The sequence below is a fragment of the Trachinotus anak genome, unplaced genomic scaffold, assembly GCF_046630095.1.
Source record: "Trachinotus anak isolate AG129_WGS33_773 ecotype Australia unplaced genomic scaffold, CSIRO_AGI_Tana_v1 ptg000007l, whole genome shotgun sequence".
NCBI lineage: Eukaryota > Metazoa > Chordata > Actinopteri > Carangiformes > Carangidae > Trachinotus > Trachinotus anak.
The window spans coordinates 6,746,781-6,771,658 of record NW_027273858.1 but is presented as its reverse complement, the minus strand read 5'-3'; the positions used below and the strand labels follow the sequence as shown (position 1 = coordinate 6,771,658).

The 24,878-nt window shown below is 41.9% G+C and overlaps 1 protein-coding gene across 2 annotated transcripts in view; it reads left to right on the top strand.

Annotated features, from left to right (window-relative positions):
- The window catches only part of camkmt (calmodulin-lysine N-methyltransferase), a 108,881-nt gene that overhangs the window by 57,241 nt on the left and 26,762 nt on the right, over window positions 1–24,878 (top strand). For both annotated transcript variants that reach the window (XM_071480162.1, XM_071480163.1), the window contains 3 exons: window positions 18,875–18,935; window positions 20,300–20,351; window positions 24,594–24,657. In XM_071480162.1, coding sequence (XP_071336263.1) covers window positions 18,875–18,935; window positions 20,300–20,351; window positions 24,594–24,657 — 177 coding nt within the window. The remainder of the gene's footprint in view (window positions 1–18,874; window positions 18,936–20,299; window positions 20,352–24,593; window positions 24,658–24,878) is intronic.

Here is a 24,878-nt window from a genome sequence, read left to right as displayed (position 1 = left end):
ACAAACTGTACAAACAAACCTTCCTCTCAAACATCTCCTATTGTTTTGGGTATGGTAGACAGCAGTGTGTCTTCTTTGGTAAGAATAACATCAAATTAAAAATTCAACTACATTCCTTTGTAGTTAGTAACTTGTCAAAGTGTAAGCATGCCCACCGTCACTCTTTTTTTTTCAAAGAGCCTGATGAGCCATTCAGAACATCTAAGAATTATCCTAGAAAAATTAATCACTTGCTAAATAAAGGAGCACTCCAATGAGCATGTTTTGAACATCAAATTCGCACCTCCTGTACGCCTGAAAGGTGGCTCAGAAGTCTGTAGCTAGCTCCTTTTTGGAGGACAGCAGCTGTAGTTAGCTTTGATTCGACAATGTGACAATGGATTTAAATAATGACCCAGTTTCACATCTTAGAAAGTATCAAAATGTCCATTGAAACTTTTGTAAAGACAATATCTTGGCAGGACAGAGTGTTTGAGTCCATGACCTGGACAGCGGCTGAGTCTTCAGTGGACACAATGCACCGTAGCTACTCTTACATTGGTTCTTTTGTGGAAACTGGCCTTCACTGCAGTTATGAATGAAACAATAAGTGACAGTTCATTGTTCAGATCCATTATTTAAAAATGGCTTAAAAGTGAAAATATGCACCCCAACCTTCAAAGACCTGCAAAACATAATGGTCAAAACTCAATCCAAAAAAAAAATTTAACAAAATCCGTTCATCATTTATTCATATGTGCAGAGACAGCGGCCTCTCTGTCCATTACTGTTTAGTGTAATTCTATTTGCCTGTTGGTTCAAAAAGGGACCGAGAGCTGAAAAGGTTTCCATGTGTCATGTTTTGTTCTCAAAGAAGAATGTCGTGTCCGTAAAGCAGAATCTGAATGATGACGACACTCTCCTTTCTCCGATGGGCTCATCTGGCTACATTTACAGTGCAGGGGTGAATATTTCGCTCCAAGTGAGCACTCATATGCACCCACACACACACACACACACACACACACACACACACACACACACATGTGTAGAGAAGGGGGTTTTGTGTGGCACAATAAGTAATGGACCAAGGGGCCACATCCATTATGTTGCAGCATGTCTGTATGAGCACTGCTTTGTCACCATCCACAATGGACACACTCTGAAGGGGGCATGGGCAACTTTCTGCAGACGATTTTTTTTTTTCTTTTTTTGTTTCTATGTTCAGTATTCCAGTTTGACTTCTTGCATGCAGAAACCTCCATCTTTAGTCACCATCATTGGCTCCCCATTGCCCCAGTAAAGGCCCTCCCTGCCTGGACATTTGAAAAGAGACATGGGGGAAACGAGGAAATGACCCATGCTTAGCCACACAACGTGCTAGCTGTGCTCAGACAATCAGCATAGCATTACCAGGACTGCTGAATAGAACCATTATGGCTGCCTAGCCCTGGGGAGCCAGTGATCTGCCTATGGGCTTTATGGAAGGTGGAGGTCCTGCAGAGCTGCTGAGGGCCAAAGTGGAGGCCAGTGTGGAGGCTCTGTTAGAAACTCCTCCAAGCTGCTGAGGAGAAAGTGTCTTTGTGCTACATTTCTTTCCTGTCCTGTCTCGTCCTCTCTTGTCCTTCCTTTTTGTTGTATGATAATAGTCTATCGCTAATGCTCTCACCTTGAACAGACTTCAAGTGATTATGACTTAAGACCCAGTACACACACATATTGTATGACACACAACTACCAGTGTGAAGTCTAGATGCTGTGATACTATGTCCTCTTGTCCCCCCTTTTTTTAAGGGAACACAATAAATTTATGCTGAGTACAGATATGTTACAGTTGGACAATTAACTTTACTAAAGTTTACAGTACAGTAAACTAGTACAGTCGATTACAGTTAAACCTCAACTATATTATACTTGAATGAAGACAAATGGAAGTAAAATATACATAGAAATGTTGCCATTAAAACTGCTTTGCATCTGCCACCACACAAGATGGTCCCTATTTATCTCTTAACCTGATGGCGTAGGGCAAGGCTGTCCAAAAGGTCAGTGACTAGCAACGTGTCATGGCAGATTGATCGCTGTCTTAACTACAAACAAAATTGTAATAATCTGAGTTTGATAAATTCTTATTGCAGTTGGTCCTTTAAATTTAAAATTTAAAGTGAGAGTGCGACTATTGAGGTGTTTCAGCACCTCACTGTGACATTCATAGTGAAAACGAGTTCATCAAGTGTAAAGTACATCTCGCTTTACCTTTGCCGTACCTGTAAATTGACATGAATGGAGAACGAAGTTAACAAAGCCAGATCAGCTTGTTGAAATGAGCACAAAACCAAAATGACAAAAAAAAAAAAAAAAACCCTCATCACTTTCATAATTTGTGGGAAAATTTGTTCTTTGTCACAACAGTGAATTCAAACCTGGTGGATTTCATTTGCGTCCAGAGACACTTGAAAACCATTCATAAAAATAACGACAGAGTTCCCACCTCAAAGTGTACTGAGGAAAAACGGTTTTCAGGAACTTCACTTACAACTTGTTGACTTGTCAACTTGACAAAAGAAGAGCTGTTTAAATGTTCCCTTAAAAGGTAAAATGTGACGGAGGGATATTATGGTGCTTTTAAAGATTACATTAGTCAGTCAAATCAATTTATAGCAATTTTTAAGCTTGTCTCGGGCGCTCAGGGCGCTCCCATTGACGACTGTAGGTCCAAACAATTTTGTTGCACTTTTAAAGCAAGATTACGAATTTCCCGGTTGTCACAGTTACCACTGCATCATACATCAGAGCTGGTGCTCTGTGGTAAAACACTTATCGTGGGTCTAGTCGTGGACCTTGCAGTAAAAACTGTGCAGATACTTTGTGTCAGAAGTCTACAACGCCGGCTTCACAGGTTGCCACTGGAGGAGGGTGAAGCTGCCCACACTGAGCCTCTTTTACACGGCGCTGTGAGGTGGCTAAGTAGGGGGAGATTTTGGCAAAGATTAAGAGATTGAAGATGAAGTCGGTCCTTTCCTGGCTAGAAGAGGTGCTGAGATTAAGCAACTGGATGATCCTGCATGACTTTTGGATTTGTCTTTATTTTTTTTTAACAGACATTACTGCAAAGTTGAGCTTAACACTGCGCTTCAGGGAGAGAGGGAAGTATAACAAATGGTCAATGAGGTCAAGAGTTAACAAAAAAAAAGAAGCACCTGAGATTACTGTCTTCTCAGCTTGAGTGCCATGACATGAATCATCAAGTACAGCAGCAGTGGTGTCACCATCATTGTCTCTGTAACTTAAGGTGTGTTGGAGATATTTGCAGTATTAGCAGTTTTATGGAAAATGTTGTGTTATTGATCTTCATTCATTTGTCACTTCATTAATTTAGTCCTTCTGCCTGATGATTAGTCTACTTGCCTGACTGACCCTGTATTGTATATATTCACAATTCATCCCTCCCTTACTTTCTTCCATTTCTCGGTCTCTCGCTCTCTCAGGTATTGTGGAAGGTATTATTTTTAAGAGACCTGCCTCTATATACAGTGAGAGAAGCAGACAGAGGTAGGGAGGGCGTTAGATAGGGCTAAGTGGCCTTTTGTTGCCCCCAGGGTGTGCTCCGTTGACGTCCGTGGGTGCTCTTTGTCCAGAGCTTTCACTGTGATTAGAGCGTTTCAGTTGACAATTCACTTAAGACCCCTTTTCTTTCTCTCTCTCTCTCCCTGCTACTCTGTCTTTCTCTCGCACCCACAAGACCCACTCGTCCCTTTACCCTCTATTCCCTCTCACACATACACTCTCAGGGTGTATTACCTGTTCTTGTAATGCAGTTAAGCTCAGCTAGAAGCCTTTCCTCGTAATACCACTTAATTCCCCATGTGGCAGCCAAGGTAAATGCAGTGAGAAAGAGAGAGAGAGAGAGAGAGAGAGAGAGAGAGAGAGAGTGGTGACCAGTGATGGCGGTGGGGTGAGATGGGGAATGAGTAGAGAAAGACAGTGGGGAGATGAGTGAGGAGGAGTGGGAAAGGCACCCATCCACGCTGCTGCTGCTGCTGCTTGGTGGGCCCTAGCCATCGACCCGGTGTGATAATGCTTTTGATAGCAGAAGACCAGTGCGCCCCTGCCTGAGACTCTCATGTAAAATATGGGACATTTCATAAAGGCAGTAAATACATGAGGTTGTGAGAGGTGGGAGGTGGTGGGTGAGGGAGGCTCCCCTTGGATTGGTCCTTCAGTAATGCTGCATTCATGACAACAAGAAAAGTATGACAATTCAGCCTCCCACTGGGAAAATGCAGTAGAATACCACTTAATGTCGGTGTTTCCGACGAGCGGGTTGCGGTAGGTTTCAAGAACCTGTCGGACTTCACTGACAGGCACTCATGTTACATCATCACAGGCACACAAAGGAGGCTATACAGTGTGACTTAAAACTGTTAAGTTATTCAAATGTATTATTGAGTCAAGTTTCCTGTAAGAAGATGTGTAACTTCATCCAGTAATCATTAAATGTCTCTCTTCTTTAGTGAGCAAATTAACATTTAATGCCTTTAAAGCATCCTTCTTCTTGCTGAGGTGGATGACTTCAGAGCCAAGACGATTGGATAAATTAGTTTATTGACAGAGAATTAATTTGAAACTCCATGAATATTTGATTATTTAATGATTAATGTGGTCATACTTAAACTAAAATGTCAAAAAAATGACTAGTTTCTATTTGAATAACATCTTCTATAAAAATGAACTAAATGTTAAATTGTGAGGGTATATTTTACTATTATCCATTTTATAGATGAAATGATTAATTTAGAATTAATTGATGGTGAAAATAATGCAGCCCTGACATTAGTTTTGATCTTTGTGCTGTCTCTTTATTGCCCTTTCTCTCCGAAGCATGAAACAGTGATTAAATTACCATCTCGTGACGGGATCACACCAGCCACAACGCCCGTCAACATGTTGACCCATTAGTACTCAGTGGTCACTACTACATCAATGCATGAGTACAGTACTCATGTGTCTAACTCCACTCATTTTCAAAGTCTGCCTTCATTTTGATGTCAGCTACACACCTGTAAAGTTTTGTGACTGTATCATGCACGTTCGCAACGCTGTCGATGTTGTGACATATAAACACCTGCCAAAGTACTAAAAACCTCCTCTGTGGTAGTTGTTGCTACAGTAGGTGTCTCTAGGACCACATTTTGCCATGATGACACACACACAGACTCACAATGTGAAAACAATACCAGCCCCACAGTCGTGGTTGGTAAAAATTGAGAACTAGTTTTGCAAATGAAAAAGTATTTTTGCCGTAGGTCCCTCTCGTTTCCTCCCTAAGCTAGTAGCAGGTAGCCAGCCAGAGATGGACAAAGACAGGAGAGATGAGAGGACTGGATAAGAGAATAAGAAGCAGAGTAGAGGAGAAAATGACAAAGTGACAGAGAACGAAGGAAGGAGAAAAGGATAGGGAGGAGGAGGAGAAGGAGGAGGAGGAGGAGGGGTTGACATTGCTCCTGGGTTAGTACTCCAAAACGGAGTGCTAAAATCATTTCAGCTCAGATAAAGCTCTGGCCACTGCCAGACCGCCCCAGGATATCTGCCCTGCTCATCTGCCTCTCCAATGAAATGCTTGCACACAGGGAGCCTTCAGGCAGCGTGCCACGCACACACATGTGGACGCACCCGCGCACACAGATGCAAATAAACACACACAGAGATACCAACTCAGTCGGAAATACGCACAGGCTCTGCTGTATCACATGCACACGCTCTGCCTCTCATTGCGAGTTTGTCGCAGTGCAGTTTATTTCAGTTGAGAGAGAGAGAGAGCGACAGAGAGCCCCAGGCATCTCCCTCCTCTTCTGAACCTCCCAAATTAACACCGTACCACCACTGCTCCTCCTTCCAATCACCACTGCCCACACCCGCTTGAATCATCCGTACTTTTAGCTCACAAATTCAACCCTATCACCCTATTAACCTTCTTCCTACCCTGCTCTCACCTTCTCATAAACTGCTGTCACCCTCGCCTCACCGCTGGTTTTTGCTCAGAGGTTCTGCCTCATCTTTTTGTGTCGGAGTCTGAAAGCATTTCAGTTTACTTAGTGTCAAGTCATGTATAGAGGTACTGTGGCTTTTATCCTTGCCGAATGTTCAAAATCAGCATTGTGACAGAATTCGACCAAAACCGCAAACATCACCTTGATCTTTTTAATATCTTTGCAGTGGCTGGACTGGGACCATATTCAATAGGGGCTCAATGTGATTCAGTTTACAAACTGTTAAAGTCAAATCATAGAAAGTCGTTGCATCCGGTAGTTGCATTAATTGCAAATATTAATTAAAAGCACTGAGAAAAATTCCAAGCATCATTTATCTTTTTCAGAGATTAAAAATAATTTCAACATGATACGTAACACAACTTCATGAAAGTAGGCAGAATGTAACAAAATGACAAAACAGTCCAAAGAACATACAAGCTGACAAGCCATCAGCAGTGCAGTGTCAGGGAAAGCAGCTGCTCAACTGCACTTGCAAGCCACCAAATATGTCCTCAGGAAATTTGAATTGGCCAGCTTGATGTTGGTTGGAGCGTGAACCTAAGTGGCCAGTCATCATCCAGATCAGCACAGCGCACACAAGTACTGCAACAGCTGACTGTATTCCACTACGGGCATAAAACTTTCAGTACAGCCGCTGCAGAACCAAAATGGGAGTGTAACACTCGGTCCTCTCGTCTCTGGTTCTGTCCAACATTGTGTGCAAAATGTTATCTGTCCTAAAAATAGGAACCATAACGTAAGTAGTATTCATCCATCCATCCATTCATTCATACAGTCTATCATCAGTATGGCATCCATTGTATTAAAAGTGCGATCCGGTGCATACCATGTGGGAGTAAACACTCCCCATGTGGGAGCATGCAAGCCCCTGGTTTGATTTCCTGCATGTCACTCCCCTACTGTCTGTCCCTCTCCCTGTCTCTCTACACTGTCCTGTCAGATAACAAAAGTAAAAAAAAAAAGTGATCAGAGTTGGGATGAAGTGAATAAGACTGAAGTTGAAACAGTTCTTAGTTGATTAAACTGTTAATCAGTAATATTTAGTTTTTTAATAGTTGATTAATCACTTAAATTGTTTTTCAAACAAAAAATGGCCAACATCCTGTATTTCTTTGCCTCTATCTCAACTATAAGAAATTTCTGCTTGTTTGGCTTATTTGAGAGTAAACTGAGTTTCTTTGAGCTGCAATGTTGATCTGACATAACAAACCATTTCAAGACAGGTTGTGGTCAGTTTACACAGATAAAACATGTTCCACAGTCATTTTGGCAAACTGCCCTTTAAAGCTGTCTTCACAGCCTCCCACCTCCCCTTTGCCCCCCCCCCCCCACCCCCCCAACCCATCTCCTTCTCCTTCTCCTCTTCCCTCAGCACCTCTTCACTGAGATAGAAAATCTGGGTCTCATGTTTAAGGCATCAGAGCAGTTGTTGGGCAGACTCCTGGATGCTCCAGTAGTGGATGTGATTTCTGTCTCCTTCCTCTCTCACCCACCTCCCCGTCTCTGTCACGCTCCCTGAAAATATCCCTTTCTCTCCCTGTCAGTTGCCTCCCTCTCTGAATTTCGATTACTTTTCATAATCGTGCCCCGCTCACACAAGTACAAACACAAATGAGTGCGGACATGTTTTCACCCAAAAAACAGTGCTGGCTGTTTAAATTGCCACGCATGTAATAGAAACATTAACCAATGAGGCTGCAGGTGACAGAAACAATCTCACCATCAAGGTCAAATTAGTAGCTGCTTGAAACGCTTGGACCTTCATCAACAGATGGCGTTTTCTCAGTTGTCATGAGAATGGTAATTTTGTATTTTTTTATTTTTTGTTTAATACAGTAGGCATGACACACACAATAATGTGGTGAATTTATAAGGTGACGTCACAAAAAAAACATCAGTTGAACAAAATTAAATAAAAAAACTAAAATTAACAGGATCCCTTCAAGTTAATTCGATTAATGAATTATTTAAATAATTAGATTGACAGTACCATTGCATTCAGGTACTGAAATGACTGGTATATCAATTTGAGAATTTCATATCTTCCCAATCGTCACTAGAGCAAATAATATACTCCTCTAGGGTGAAACTGTTATGAAAAAAGGATCCATTATTTACTAGTTTACTAGGTTATAAATGACCTGGTGAAATCCCATCTTATTTTATCAAAATCCTTTTCAAAGTCAGCAATAAATAGAAGCCCAGATTTTCATAATAGTCTACCATGTAGAGATGCCATCACCTCAGTAGGAATGCCTTCGATCCCTGGTGATTTACCAGAGGAGAAAGAATGGATGGCATCCATTAACTCTCCTTCAACTCACCTTGAACAATTAAGCAATTCACAGCTTAATTGCTTATCCACTGAAAGTATATGAGCATAGTTTACCAACCACAGCCAGAGTTAGCTCCCTCTCAAGAGTAAATAGAGCTTTGAAATGATCCACCTCCTCACATAATATTTTCTGTGGAGAAGTATAACATCATCTGTGGTACACAAGGTCATTATGTTTTTCTTGGCAGAATTGCTTTGATTTAATCTGAAGAAATGAGAAGTGCATTTCTTTTTCCATCCAAGTGGCTCAAGATCTACTGATAATACTATTTCCACATCCAGTGTATAAATTCTCCACTTCCAGTTGTTTATTTTTTTTTATTAAATAAGTCATTGGTATGGAAGGCAGTTGCATTTCACCCATTAAACTCATCTCCATCAAATAATTGTATTGTATTATTAGAATTGTAATCTTATTTCCATGACCCCATCTTAATGACGTGTCTTCTAAATGCACATTTAAAGGACTCCCAGACATTTTTTGAGCACTTTAAACATTTTTAGTTCATGTTTAGTTCAGCAAAGATTAATCAATCAATTGATTAGTTGATCCACAAAAAAATTAATCTGCATTTATTTTGATAATGTCGGTCATAACACAAGAAAACACTCAGGGTTAACCCTAACCCTAACCCAGGTAACACGGGACCAGCTGACACAGCTTCCGGTATTGGTGTGCTCTCAACAGAAGTGCCTTTTTTGAAGCAAAGCCTATCCAGGGCACCAATTGTAGCTGAAACAGCTGGTGTTTTTGATGTCAAACCGGGTGACACTTGTATTAAAATGACTAAGTGGTTGAAATTTCTATCCTACCTATCATCAGACTGTACAGTAACAGAGTACTGACAGTGAAACCGAAGAAGGGAACAGTTTTCAGTTGGATATTCTTTTAGTTTCAAATTGAAGATAGCACAGATAGCACAATTCATATTGGTTCACATTCAGAGAGAACACCGCAGGGCGAAGGCAGGGAGGGGCTCAGTGGCAGCTGTCATGTTTTCTTATATTGCTTTATTCTTTTTCCATGATCCAAGAAACCAGAACCTCTCATCAGTCATTTTAATCTCAACTGTCCTATTCATCTCCTCCCTGCACCCTTTTCTCATTTTCTCCCTTCCTTTCTCCTCCTCTGTCTCCCTCCCTTCACTGACTCCTCTCTCCTTCTCCCCTTCACCCTCCCAGTTTCTCCTCTTTTCTACTCACACTATCCCAACTCTTCTGTATTTCCTTCTGTCGCTACTCTCTATCCTTCTCTTCTTCAGTCCTCTCCATCCCCCTCCCCTATCCTAATTGTTTATATACATTAACATTCAAGAAACTAGATAGCTTGGTGCAGATGACACCCTGTAATTTGACGTCCTTGCCTTTCTCCAAGGAAGGAGAGAGATGCAATCTGTGGCAATCTACATTGTGTGTGTGTGTGTGTGTGTGTGTGTGTGTAGCGTAATCTGGGGTTGTCACATGGCCCCATGCCACTCTCCGTATGCTAATCAATGAATGAAGCTCTGCAAAGCTCTCGTCTGCCAGCTAAACCCCACACCTCAGTGCTGATATGTCTATTAGCCACATGTCAAACTCCCTCTTTGTTTCTGCCTTCCCCCCCCCCCCCCCCCCCCCCCATTCGGCGCCGCTGTATCTCTGTCACCCCCTCTTTTATATTTCTTTTTCCACACTTTATTTGACTCTCCTCCTGCAACCCTCACTTCCCCTGGAAACTGGCCCTGTACTGACAATGGTTGCGCACCAGATGTAATTTCATCGAGTGCACTCTCTACCTCCATTCACCGTCAATGAGAGGTGCAGGACATGATGGGATAAGTGGTGAAGCCAGTTTATGATTAAAAAAAGTTGATAAACATAGATATTATGTGAACTAGAACACCAGTTGGCTCCAGCCTCCTCGTGACCCTATAAAGATAAGCAGTATGGCTAATGGATGGATGGATAGAACACCAGTTACAGCTCGAGAACCTTTTTCTGCCTCTGCACCGGCAACAGTCAGAGCTGGAGGCATATTGTTTTCGGGTTTGTTGGTGTGTTCGTACGTACGTAGGTTAGATTTTGGTAGTCATAAGTCAAAGGTTACCCATGACCCATGGTGACCATGGTTTTGGCTTTGTGAACGCAACATCTTCGTAACGACTTGAGGGAATTTCTTTAGATTTGGTAAAAACATTCACCTGGACTCAAGGACGAACTGAATAGATTTTGGTGGCCAAAGGTCAAAAGTCAAAGGTCAAAGGTCATGTGGCCTCACAAAAGATGATTTTGGCCTTGTGAACTCAATAACTCAAGAACAACCTGATGAGACTTTGGTGGTCAAAGGTCAAGGTCAGTGTGACTTTTTCGCCATCACTCAAGACACAGCCATTGTGATAAAATTTCACACAGTTGGTTAATATTTTATATGACTCTGGATCAACAGGGATGTAATCTGAAACAGATAGTTGGCCAGGCTGCGTCAGCTGATATTATCTAATATTGGCTGATTGGCCTAATGATGAGAAACATTATCTGAAGCGGCCTGTAGAATTGGTTTTAGTGCTTGCATATTGAACAGATAATTCTAGCTTGGTAGTTTTTCTATCCCATTCAAAAGTCTGTACACACCTGCATGGCTCACTTTTGACATCTTCCCTCCATTTGTGGTTTTATTTGTACATATGGCAATAAAATCAATGGGAAAACACTATACCTATACCCTGTAAGTAATTTCAAACACACACGCTGCTCAAGAGCGAGAGCGTAGCAGTGACAAGTGTTTGTGCTTGTTCTACATATCACTGATACTGCAGTAGTGTCCCCTGCAACAGTAACCACCAGCAGAGGGTATTCAGGAAAAGAGTCTGTCATGTAGGCAGACATGCTGACAGACAGGTAGAGAATAGTTAAATGTGGTGTAGTTGCACATTTGTCTTGATACTTTTGCAAGCCTTAAGACAGGATGACAGACAGACAGGCAGGCAGGCAGGCAGGCAGGCGGGGAACCAGGAAGACAAGGAGGCCAGCAGACAGTTATAGGGGCAGTTAGACAGGCAGTCATCCCTGGCATTTTGCAGCAGATAAGTAAGCTATCAAAGGAGGGGGATAAATAGCAGAGTAAAGATTGGTCCCGGCCCCCTCAGAGAGGAGCGGGGGGCCACAATGCAGGCGTGGTGGGCAGATAGCCCCCTGCTCTCATTATACTCTGCCTAATCCAAAACGATGTTTACTCAGGGAGAGAGGAGAGAGAGAGAGAGAGAGAGAGAAGGGCCACGCTTATCGAAGCCTCACACCGTCCTCTGAGTGTGTGCAAGTGCACATTTGTGTGCGTGCGTGTGTGTGTGTGTGTGTGTGTGTGTGTGTGAATGCGTGTTAAAATGAGCCTATTCCAATGGAAAAAGGGATCAGGAGTGTCTCCAAGGCAGACTCTGTTGGCTAGAATGTCGATGCTTATCACACACTGCCTGGCTCTTCTGGTGAAAGGCGAATAGGCTATCTAAACTGCCTATTCACAGCATGTGTATTTACCACACCGGCAAGGCAGAATGATCATTTCGTAATTGCTATTATTATTAACACACTGCCATTAATAGTCCAAGCTTTTATAAAGCCTGACCTTATCTGATTTATCAGGGCATGACGGTCCTTAAAGGCTACAAAACATTTTGCTCTTTTGATTTTGAAATTGTAGAAATGAAATCTGTAACATTTGTTGTTTATTCCCTTTATCCCTGTTGACTTGTGTTTGTATTACAGCTTCTCTGCAGTAGGTATCTGATTAATAGACTGGCTCACATACCTCTATAATACTTGGCGTGTTTTTGTTTTTTTTTTCTCTGTTTTTGCTCTAGTGGCTTTCAGATTTTTGTTGCCGATCACACTTTTTTTGTTGTTACTTCGATTTCTTTTGGTACTAAAATTGCAATTTTAGATTTATACAGATTTCAATATCAATATCTGTTTTGGCCTGTCCAGTGTCTCAGTTTGACTTTATAGTAAGAATATCAAAACTTTTTGAAGTTTGCAAACAGATTTTCAGTCTGGAAATTCATTTATTGACAGTCTTGATTTTGTTGGATGAGGAGTGATCAAATACTGCACAATAAAACCTTTGACAAAGTCGTGTTTAATTTGTACAAATCCCAACTGACATAGGCTTATGAGGAGTGATAGTGTACAATCTAGTGTATGTCCTCACATGATGAGCCCATCCACCTCATAAATACATTTTGTTGTAAATTGATACTGTTTTTATGATAATGTCTATCAAAATGTTAGTCCCAGAATGCACAGCAGTTTAGAAAACAGACTTTTGCTGTGGATCATCCATTATCAAAATACAGAGTCCAAACTGCAAAGTATGATATTTTTTTAAAGTTCTTTGTCGCAAAGATCTGACTGTTTTTCAGTTTGTAATCTCAGAGTTACTTGCGGTAACACAAAGTAGATGCAGCAACCAGCTCTTTCATGCCTCACTGCGGCACCACGTGCACACACGCATGTGCATACCCATACTCACAAATGCACACACTTTTACCTCCCTGCACGATCTTCTTCAATCTGTCTATGTCCTCACACACAACACGCGCATGCACACATCAGCTCTGTGGTCTTGTGAACTGTGTGCACCGTGTCTAGGCTGGCCGGGGTAATCCTGGCCTCCACTAAAGTAGCCGTGTGAGAGGACAGATTGTCAGTTGATCATGGCCAGCCGAGAGCCTTATCCCTTATTGGATCGGCCATGGAGGAGGCTTAGGAATTATCTGAGGCCTCGCTTAATGTGGAGACGGATCACCGCCAGAGAGCCACGGAGCCTGAAGACACGCTGGGCCTGAGGGGAGAGAAGGCTGTGTGTGTGTGTGTGTGTGTGTGTGTGTGTGAGCAAAACCAACAGAAAGGTGTGTGGTTGTGTGTATCAGTATGTAATAGTGATAGAGTTGGGTGTGTGTGTGTGTGTGTGTATATGCGTGCACAAAGCAACATCACGGCCCACTTAACCCCATCTTGACACCTCTCTCTCACTCCCCTTCTGTGCTTACTCTATTTTTTTTCCACCCATTCCTGTCCTCCATCCTCCCTCCCTCCTATGACTCCTCTCATCCCCATTCCTCCTCTTTCTCCTTGTCACTCCTCTCTCTGCTTTCCTACCCAGTCGTCCTTCAGCCCATCATATGCACCCTATATTTCATTTTGCTTTCACTTTCAACTGACTTTCTCTCTCTCTTCGTCCTCTCTCTATCGACTCCCCTTCCTATTGCTCCCTACATTTTCTTACTCGCTGCTCTTCTGTCCACCTTTAAAACTTTTCTCATCACTGTATCCCTCTCCACTCTGATCATCTCCCTCCTCCTTGTCAGCCTCCTGCTCCTCTTCCATCTCTTCTTCTTCTCACACTATCATCTCAGCCCGGAAACGCCTTCATAGCCTTATACAGTGGCATTGTGCCCTTAGCAGGAGACCTGACAGAGGCTGAGGAGAGAAGTGCAAAAAAAAACAAACAAAAAAAACATTTGTCCACAACTGTTACACAGCAGCTGGCATCAGTAGATCTTATATGTAAACTGATCTTCTTTGGTAAATGCAGAGTTGTCGCAGATAATTTAGAAAGTCAAGACCTACGAGAGACCATTGTAGACATTGAAACAGGCTGAAAAGCAGCAATCAATATTTCTTTCAGCACAAGCCTATTCAGTCAGATCCTGTTATCTTTTAAGTGAAAGTGTTAATTCATTTGTGGTAAGAGTTATGGCCTCATCTCAAGTACTTTCAGCTTAGCTTGGCTCAGCTTGTCACTTATTTTAGCTTGCCTGTCCTCAAATAGCACCTGGATCCCTGTCAGACATTTGAAATAGCCCTTTAGCTAATCCCATCTCTGCTGGCTGATCCCTGGCCAGGGAACACCATGGGATCTCCCAGGAAGAATTGGAAGAAGTGGGTGGGGAGAAAGATGCCTGGGTTACCGTGTTACCTTTCTTAGCCTGCTGCCAGAGACGCCCAATTCTGGATAAGCAGCAGGAAACGGAGGAGTGGATGGATAAATCCATCCCTGTGCATGTGATTACTGACAGCTACTGAGGCCAGATTAGCACCACCATAAGATCTGGAGTTCCCAGGGTCAGCCCCAGGTCACCAGGTTGTGGAGGGATGAGGGTTTAGGACAACAGCATTATACTGTAGATTCAGTGAGTAGCTGCAGCCAAGAAATGTGATTGGTTCTGCAGGCCTCCTTCCTCCAGTACTGTTAAAAGTCACACCAGCAATGAAGCATGTCTGTGAGGCCTGTATCTAACCAAGAAAAGTATGGACAGCATGCAACCAGTTGCAGTACTCACAACTTGTATTCAGCTGCTTTGTCTAAACCCTACAGTAGGTCATCAGATATTATGCAATACCAAGAAGAAAGTAGGGCAGATATAATTAAAAAAGCTTAAAACATTGAAAAATATTTTATACCTTCACATGAAATTGGTTTGTCTTTAGCTGTATATGAATAAAATTGAACTCATTAATAATAATGATGATAATGAAAAAAAACAATTGATCTGCCCAAGTATGCTTGAAATAAGCACCAGTGATTGGTCAGACAACCATAAAAAAATAAATAATAATAAATAATAATAATAATGATCTTTATTTATAGAGCACTTTTCAAAATCCATGTAACAAAGTGCTTGACATGGCAGCTAAAAAAAACAGACAAGACATAAAATCAACAGGTTTCAAAGAAAAGAAAAACAGATAAAGCAATGAGGTGGATAAAAACCGATACAGAGTAATTTTAAAGAAATCAAAACAGATCAAGGGAAAGTGAAACTTAAGTAAAATCAGGAATTTCTCTCCAATAAAAGTATTTTTTTTAAAAAAGGGACTAAAAAGAGGGCACAGACTCAGCACACCCTGATATCCTCAGGCTGTTCGTTCCAGAGCCTCAGGACCCTGACTGCAAACACTCTGTCGCCTTTACATAAAATAATACAATAAAACTGTGAACACAGTTTCATATTTTTGTGCCTCCCTATGGCAAAGCAGCACTCTGAGGGGAGAAATGGTTTGCATTAGTACAATTGACAAACCTGCACGTGTACAGAAATGAACACATGTGCAACAGACATTTAAAGACTCTTTTGTATGATTCAAAGGTTTTAGTTCCTAAACCAACAGCGACAAACCAGAGGCAAGTTACCGATGTTTTTAACACACAACCCCAGTAAGCCACACATATTGTTTTCGGGGTAACAGTGTTGACAAGGTTTAGTGCTTGGGACTGATAACTGTATTAAGCTGGAACACACACACACACACACACACACACACACACACTGCTTCCTTTTCTCATCTAGTAATTGAAGGTGAGAAATAATTTCATTATCCTCAGGAAGAGTAATCTGCTCTCTACTCCTGATCCCTTCATTTCCTACAGTGCACCTCAACCTGGGAGGCAAACACACACCAACAGGCACCGCATACTTATCACACATGCACGCGCACACATGCTCAGACACACAGACACAAACACATTGCTCCTGTCACCCTGGGCTATTAATGTTATTGGAGTTAGGGATTAACCATCAGATTCACATATGCTTTTCAAAGCTTTATTACTTAGTGCTGTCTATCTTGCTCTCTCTTGCACACATGAATGTGTTCACACACACAAACACAGGTACATAACTTTCTGTGAAAAGAAAGTGAATCTGGGAGTATGGGCACCGGTTTGTGGACAGAAACAGGCTCTCAGTAGAGAGTAAGTCAACAAGTCAAGCCCTATCAGGTTTAGCACTTAACATGATTGTGACTGGACTAAACTCTTGGCACAGTGTTATCTGGTTTTATTTTTCTTGATATCATAATCACAGATGACCTTGAAGCATCTCTGTTTCATACATACAGATGTGCAGTCCCTTTGAGGGATGTGTAGATACTCCAAAAAGAAAACAATCTGGAAGAGGGTTTTTGTTTTGTTTTTTCCTAATCCTCCCCCAGAGGGGGTGATACATTAACTCAACCCACACAACTCACAGATTAGATGCCACTCATGACTGGTACACATCATCAGACATCAACAGCAGGATGAAAACCAAAAGACACTGCAGAGGAGAGAGAGCGTGTGTGTGTGTGAGGGTCTTAATTTTTCCCCCTCTGCTTATGTTGTCATACGGTGGATCACACCCAGTTTAATGTTGCATTACCACCCTCTACTGTTCATCTACCCAAGATGCTTTGGGGTGGCCCTTGATGTCAAGTGTCATGGCGACACACATCTGCGGACATAGAGGGGAGGGGCTGAAGTGTCGTTTCACAGGGCAAAGGTTTGTGTTGGGACACCATTATGTTTCACATGAGCACACAATCAGAAGGGGAGGGGTCAAAGCTAACAGGGGGAGGGAAGAATCATGATGCAGCTTCAGACACACATTACCGCACACATACACATTTTAGATGATGAACAGGTCCAAATTCCACTGAGACATAGGACTTTACAACAGTATGGAAAAGTACATTTAAAAAAAATTCATCTGTACATGACATTTCCTTTATCGTGCTGGTTGATTTTTTTTATGTTTGTCTGGATTAACGACCCTATGATGAGTTAAAGCCTGAACTGGCTCATCAGTTAGTTTATTGTCTAGTTAGGTGTTGGTTGTTATGGCTTTTATAAACTCAGTTACATTGGATCTGGAACAATTTATTCCCAATCTTCCCATATTTAAGAACAAGGCCAGGGATGTTCTGTATTCTTGTTCTTGTCACCAAAACCATCACAGAGCCACACCATTGCACTGGGTGACATTTTACTCTGACTCAATCTCCCATACGTCATTTTTTGTGTAACGTTTGCTGAAACTTGTGCAACCAGTTTACTTGGCTGAACCTGTGACCCATTTTTAGAGATTAATGTCTCGAGTAGTAACAAATAAGCTGGCGGCTTTGAGCCACAGATCAAGTACAGAAATCAGAAAGAACTGAGAGAAGGATGAGCGCATCACTAGTTCGAACTTTTAATAGTAAATGGTATAATGCCTGTCTTATCCTTTATACACACACCTACCAATATATTTATAAAATATATAATATATAAAATATTAAATAAAATTATGAAGCATGCAAAGCCAGAAAAGATCAGATTAAAGAAAATATGTGCACAGCATGTGCCAGTTGACAATATAAAGTTTTGTGCATACCTGGCTGAAGGGGAATAACAGATGAGATTTAAAATGTCACATTATTTAAGCCTTATGTGTCTTGACATTCTGTAGACACATAGTATAGCTGCTCTGGCTGTCAGTGCATTTGTGTGTGTGTGTGTGTGTGTGTGTGCATATGTGCTGTATATGTGTGTGTGTGTGTGTGCTGGCAGGCTGAGACGTAGAGAGCGTGTTTTTTTCTAATGGGGAAAAGGAATATTTGGACATTTTATCAATAGGCATTATTAAATCCTGCTTGCTTGAGCTAATCTTGGCGGACCGGAGCGAGGGGAAAGAGAGAGAGCTAGAGCGAGCGAGAGAGATAGACACAGAGAGGGAGAGTAAGAGAGCAGTGATGTCTGCCCCATGAGGTGAAGAGAGACCGCCTGTAAGCCGCTTATTATATCGACTACCACCTTTTCTCTCTCCTCCTCTAACCCTCCCGTCCTGCCTCCCCGGTTTTCTCTCGTTACCTCACTCGTTTTCTATCTCTGTCTCCCTCGCTCGCTTGCTTTCTCCAACTCATTCTATATCCCCTTATTCTTTTTTCTCAACAACTCCTTCACATAAACACAGACACACACATAGATGTACATGTGAACACACACACACACACACACACACACACACACTCACACACACACACACATATACACAGACGGCGCCAAGCTGAACCTTCTTGTTCAAAGCCAGAGGCAAAAAGCTGAAGTTTTATTCAAATGAATGTTTACTTCTTCTACTGCCAAGATGTGTGTATTTGTCTGTGGGTGTGGGTGTGTGTGTGTGTGTGTTTAGAGAAAGGGAAAATAGCGGCAAGGCATGCAAGTGTGTGTGTGTGTGTGTGTGTTAGTGTGTGTTACATGCACAGCAGAAGGAGAAGGGCTGACAGTAGGTGATAAGCCAGACAGGCCTGCACGCTGTGATTATCACCCACCGGACCCCCTGTCACACACATAAACACACACATACACACACACACCCTTGTATAGACAGTGCCCAATGAGAGAGTGTGTTGCAAGGATTTAGGATAGACAGACGGACAGACAGACAGACAGAGACAGAGAAGCCTTGGATCACAGGCAAGGTGGAAACCACAAGAGAAGCGAATCAACACAGACTGGAAATGACAATGCATCCAATTATGTTTCACTGAACACTCATTGTTTCCATTTCACTTTTCTATCAATATTAATGTGTTTTGATGTTTAGACACTGGAATCAAAGCACTGTGTCACACTAGAGATGCTAGATAAATGTTTGCAAGTAAATATCTGCTGCTGCACTGTGACATCAGCGAGGCGTTATGAGTGAATAACCCTGTCGGTCTCTTTCTCACTTAGGTGTGTGGCCGTCTGAAGAGGTGATGGCTCATTACTGCCTGCAGAAACGTCACATGTTCAAGTGAGTTATCACTCTCTTTTAACTGGCTCACTCCACCGTTTCTCCCAGAAAACAAAGACTAGTAGCTGTGATTAATTACATACGTGCAGATCAGGATCGACAATATTGCTTTTAATGTTGTATTTAAACTTTTCTTTTTCACGTCAGGGTTATTATCTAATTCTTATAGATAAGACACACTAGACGTTTTCAGTTAGACGATAGTAAAACAGTCACCACTTAAATCGGAGACCTTTTTTTTATTGTGAACAAATCAGACAGATGCTTGGCAGCATATAATGGCCTTCTTTCAACCATGTTTTATTTCACATGAAACTTGCTGCATGACAGGAAATTGCTTTATGATACAAAACAGGAAAAGGGCCATCATTCCTCCTGCGCAAAATTATTGCAGCTACAGTAGAGAAAGGCTGGAAAACTCGCTTTGGAAATGTTTCTCCTCTTCAGTTAAATTAAAGAGAAAATTGAAAACACAAATAGCTATCAGTGAGGTGGAGGAAGGTAAAGTAGCAACAGCCGCGGAAAATACTAACACATAGCTGCTGTGAGACAAAGGTCTTCTACATCTCTGTGACAGCATTTCAAGTTCCAAAATTTAGTTCAAGTCAGCAGCACCTCTTTACTGAGACCCCTCTGATTGAGATCTGGCTGGGACCCGCCATAAACGCTTGATACTCGTGTCGTTCTGCACCTTTCCGTGCCACGCTGCGTTGTTCTGTGCTGCTCTTTCCCCTGCTCCCATCTGCTGAGCAGTGGCCTGCCCTGCAGCACAGGGCTGAAAAGCACCCAGGCACCTTTGATTTCCACTCAAGGTGGAACATCACCCTTTGATTTCCTGTTTTAACATTCAAGAGGCGGGAGGCAAGGAAGAGAGGGGTATTGATCAGAGCAGCGCAGTGAAGGTCAGAAAGAGAGGGAGGGAGGCAGGGAGGGATGAAAGAGGACAGGGCTAGAGATGGAGGGGAAGGGGAGATGAAAGGAGGAAGAGGATGGAGAGAGGGGTTGAATGAGCATGCAAGCTACAGGATTCTGTGTGTGTGTGTGTGTGTGTGTGTGTGTGTGTGTGTTTTCTCAGATTTCCTGCTGATTGAGCTTGTGCTTCTCAATGTTTAGTATTCAGCTTTCAGGTTGATGGCTGAATTGATATTTCCAACCCTGCTGTGTTTACTGTGTGTGTATGTGTGTGTGTGAGTGTGTGTATGTACATCTGTGTGCTTCTACTGTACAGCGTCTGTGTGTGTGTGTGTGTGTGTGTGTGTGTGTGTGTTACCACTTAAATTTTGAAACATTTTGAAACTGCTAGGTTTGGCTCAGCAAGGTGAATCTCACTCCTTCTCGTCTCGTTCTTCTTCACTGTGTCTCAGGGGTGCAGTGTGTGAGCTGGGAGGAGGTATGACTTGTCTTGCTGGGCTCATGGTAAGTGGCACACACACACACACACTCTCACACATTTACAGATTCATGCGGGAGAAGTGGCCTGGCTTCCCTAATGAAACTGTCCAACACCAGTCAATACACAAACAGCATGGGCACCCAGTGTTCATACCTGTTCACATCCACTAACATTCACTGATTGTGTGCCTGTACATGTCTGCACACTTTTTACCCACATTAAATTAACGGTTGGTCACATGTCTGATCTTGGGTGGTAACCGCCTTATGTCATCTTCACAGAAATCTCACGCCTGTGGCTCCTAATAGTTAAATGGTTATATATAATGTAGAACTATAAGTTAAAAGTCTATTGTTTCATGTGCGAGGATGACAGACGTTGCTAAATGATCCTGTAGCTGCTATGATTATAAACATGTGTTAGCAGGAATAAATATCATTTTCAACAGACACACAGCAGCTGGATGGATTCTGGAGAAAACCTAACACTGTAGCCAAGTTTCCAGGCTGAGCGTGTGTTTTCAGTATCATGAGAGGCGGTGGACAGGCAGTGGTGGGAGACAGTCTGTCCCTTGTCACATTCACACATTTAATTTATTACAGTGGGTAAGCTCACAGATTGTTGGATTTTTTTCTTAATCAATTAGCTTTAATTCACATTCCCGTCTGAATTATATTAATACCTTAATTGTTAATATGGCAACAGTCTTTGCACCTCTTGCTGCTGTATTTCTATCATGAATAAAGCAGCACAGAGTCAGCCAAGGCCATTCATTAAAGACGGCATTATCCATAGTAACCAACTGTGCTTTTTGACTGAGTAAAAATTTCTCTTTATTATTGTTAAATGTCTTAAGAAAAACACTCAGCCAGGACCTTAAGGTGTCATTTTGGTAGACTCTATGATAAGATAAAATACTTTGTTCATATTCTCCAGGATTTCTTTCAGTACCAGGCAATAAAAATAATAGCCGTGTAAAGCACTGTGGATGTGGCAGTTTTGATGTTGGTTGTGTTACATGTGGATGTCGAGTTTTTCAGAACTGTTTTAGATTTTTTGAATTTGAAAAATAGCGTAATGTGTTCAGATGTGACGCCAGTTCTTACGATTAATTAAGGATTATTTTTGGACAAGGTATAATGATTATATGCCTGTATTTTGTTTATCAGCACACACACATACACACAGTCACTAGACCACCCAAGTAGTGACACCTAGCTATATGGACTAGACACAGGCTTAAAAGCTGTCCTGCATTGAGATGTTTCATACACACACACACACAGACACACTCAGATATACCTCTGTCTGTTAGCCATAGGGTTTATTAGCCAGGGTCTTAAGGGCCCCTCCACATAGCAGGCGTCAGTGTCCCATCGATCTGTGTGTGTGTGTGTGTTTGTGTGTGTGTGTGTGTGTGTGTGTGCATGTGTATGTGTGTATGTGTATGTGAAAGCCTGGTTTTATCTCCTGGCAGTCAATACACCATGTTTTGACATTGGTGGCTTGAGATGGAATCCTTCCTTCACACCTCTCCTTCTCCTCCTCCCTCCTTCATCCGTCACCGACACCACAGTCAAGTTTTTTTTTTTTTTTTCTCTGCTGTCCATGTGAACAGCTCATTAATTATTTCCGTTACTTGCTGCATTTTGTCCCTCCCTTCCGCCTTGCTCTTTGTCATTCACTCCCCTCCTGCTTTACATCTTTATCTTATGTTCTGTAACATTTTCATCTCCTCATTCCCTTCTCACACATCCCACAGTGTCATGTTAGACTTATCTCTAGAATTTGGGATAATATCAGATACAATAATTCTCCATCTACATGGTGATGATGTAGACCAGAGGTTTTTCATCATGTGAGGTGTGAGGTAGTCATACTGAGATACTGCATGAGGTGAAAGAGACAAGCCTGTGCCACTGATTTGTGTCTCAAAAAAAAAACCAACCTGAAGTTAGTTGTTGTAGTTTGTCCCGATGATTTGGCCTGCTTATCAACATGGTGAGCAGTTGGAGCTGCAGCAGCAGACACACAGCCCCTGGCAGCAGTTAAGGTACTTTGAAACTCTTAACACCCGATTGCCTCAATTAGCATAAAAAATTGTACTCCCTCTCAGTCAAATCTGAACACACAGTCATAATATACATATTTTTAGATTCAGTGTGACTTAAACTTTGTGAGAATATTATCATCATGTCTCTAAAAAAAAAATCGCCTAGAAATCAGAATGAAACACTTAAAGAACTCCAGAAAATCATGATCTACGATAAATTATGATTAGTGCTAATTAACAAATGTAACCATTCTAACAAAGGAAGATGGTGAATATGGTGAACATTACCTGCCTAACATTTGCATGTTGGCATTGTCATTGTGAGCATGTTGCCGTGTTTACATTAGCATTTAGCTCAAACAAAGTTCATATACTTTAAGTTCATTTGAAATTATAATGATACACTACATAACTTGATTAAATAAGACTATGAGGTCTCTGTCTCTGTTCATAACGCCTCAAACACCAAAGCCAGAGAGCTCACTCCCTCAGCCGCTGCTGATCTGTAAGATCTGGGAAGAATAAAGCAAATCTCAACATCAAAATCAGAAACACATGTAGCACCGAAATGTATAAAGCATCATATCAATTTTTTTTTAATTGTTTTTAAACCAAAAACTTTATGGCAATTGCTTAAAACCATTACATGAGACAGCCTGACAAAAAGAATATTTAAAGCCAAAGTTCATAGCACTGTAATAATTGAAGCTGAGAAAATTGCAATGATCTTCAACGACACACTTATTTTCTCTGTTAATAACTTGGCTGTCAAGTTTAACAGCCCTTCACCTCCCCATCTCTCCATTGTACATTTTTTTCATTTCCGAGCTTCTCTGACAGCAAAGAGAGTTTGTAAAAGTCTTTAAGTTATAGATTATAGATTATGTAGCATATGCTTAAAGTCATTAGAAGAAAGTTATCCATTTTTAATCAACTTTGAACTAATCAAGATCTTGATTGCTTGTATTTTTCAGACAGTACAACAACAACTCTTTACTCCTTAAAATGGTTTGTGGTTTGATCTTGGATTATCAACTTGACAGTTTGACATTTTAATAATATTGGTTGAAATTAAGATATTTGTGAGCATTTGAAATAGCCTGACTACTCGTGTGTGTGTAGTGTTGGTGGTGGGTGGCGGGGTGCAGCTAAAGGGTTGCCAGGTTGGGCTCTTGATCTTTCAGCTGGATGCTCTGGTTCAGCCTGGAGGTTGCCTTCTCCATTTGAGCAGATGGTGGAACACGCAGTGCTCAGTGACCCCCCCCCCCCACTGGCCCTGCAGCGCCTGAACATGTGTGTATGTCTGTGTGGGCGAAAGCACGCATGTGTGTGTTGTTTTAGAAATTTTCATACACAGGATTTACTACGTCATGTCATTTCTATATGCCATATGAGTCAAGATTACATTGAATCAGCCATACGGGATTTGTGCGCATACCAGCACAATAGCTACTTGCACTTACACTCACCCATGTGTTTATGCACACACACACTCCTTAACAGAAATTGACAGCCTGACACACACTTGCTGATATAAAAAAAGCATCTGCAAAGAAAAGAAAATGTGAAAAGATGAGGTTATAGTAAAGCACACACCTCTCTATCTATATCTCCCTCACACAGAGACGCACAGCGCAGCACAAAGCTTCCTATCCATTCTCCTGTCTCCCTCCCTCTCCCTCTCTTTCTCTTCGTCTCTCATCGTCTGCACCGCAAAGTTATATGAAGGGCATCAGGCAGGCCCGGCGAGCCGAGTGCAGAGTGACAGCGGCGAACGGAGTGATGGCTCGGCCCGATAAACACCCAGCGTCAAATGAAAAGGCTCTGCGCTTGCCATCATCCCCTGTCACAATGCAATTACTGAACAGAGTGATAGCAAGATAGCAGCCCCCACCGCTAGCCACAATGATAAAAGTATTGACTGATTTGATTGAATGATTAAAATAATGCAGACATAAAAATGGGGTGAAGATAGAGAGGGAAATGGCAGGGAGGAGAGGGAGCAATGGAGAGAGAGGGTGGGGCGGACCGGGCTGCCAAGAGTGAGGCTTTGTAGATATGGTTATGTCATTATTGTGTGTGTGTGTATGTGTGTGTGTGTGTGTGTGTGTGTGTGTGTGTGTGTGTTCAGATGTTTGCTTCATCTAAGGGTGCTTTTGGTTTTGTTCTTTTGTTCTGTGTTGTTTCATTTCTCTGTCTCTCTGTCTCTCAGGTTGCCATTTGTGCTGACGTGAAGGAAGTTCTGCTATCAGATGGGAACGAGAAGTCCATTCAGAGTATCCTTTCATCGTCCTCTCCCCTTCTCTTTCCGTCTATCTCTCTATCTCTGCCTCTTTCCTCTACCTCACATTTATTTATATGCATTTGTATGGATTTGTTTCTGTGGATACTTGTGTCTTTTCTCTTGGGGCTCGAGTCGTTCATTCATTCCCTCACATAAAAATCACATTCCTTCACATATACAACAATTTTTATGTGTTATAAATGTATGTGTGTG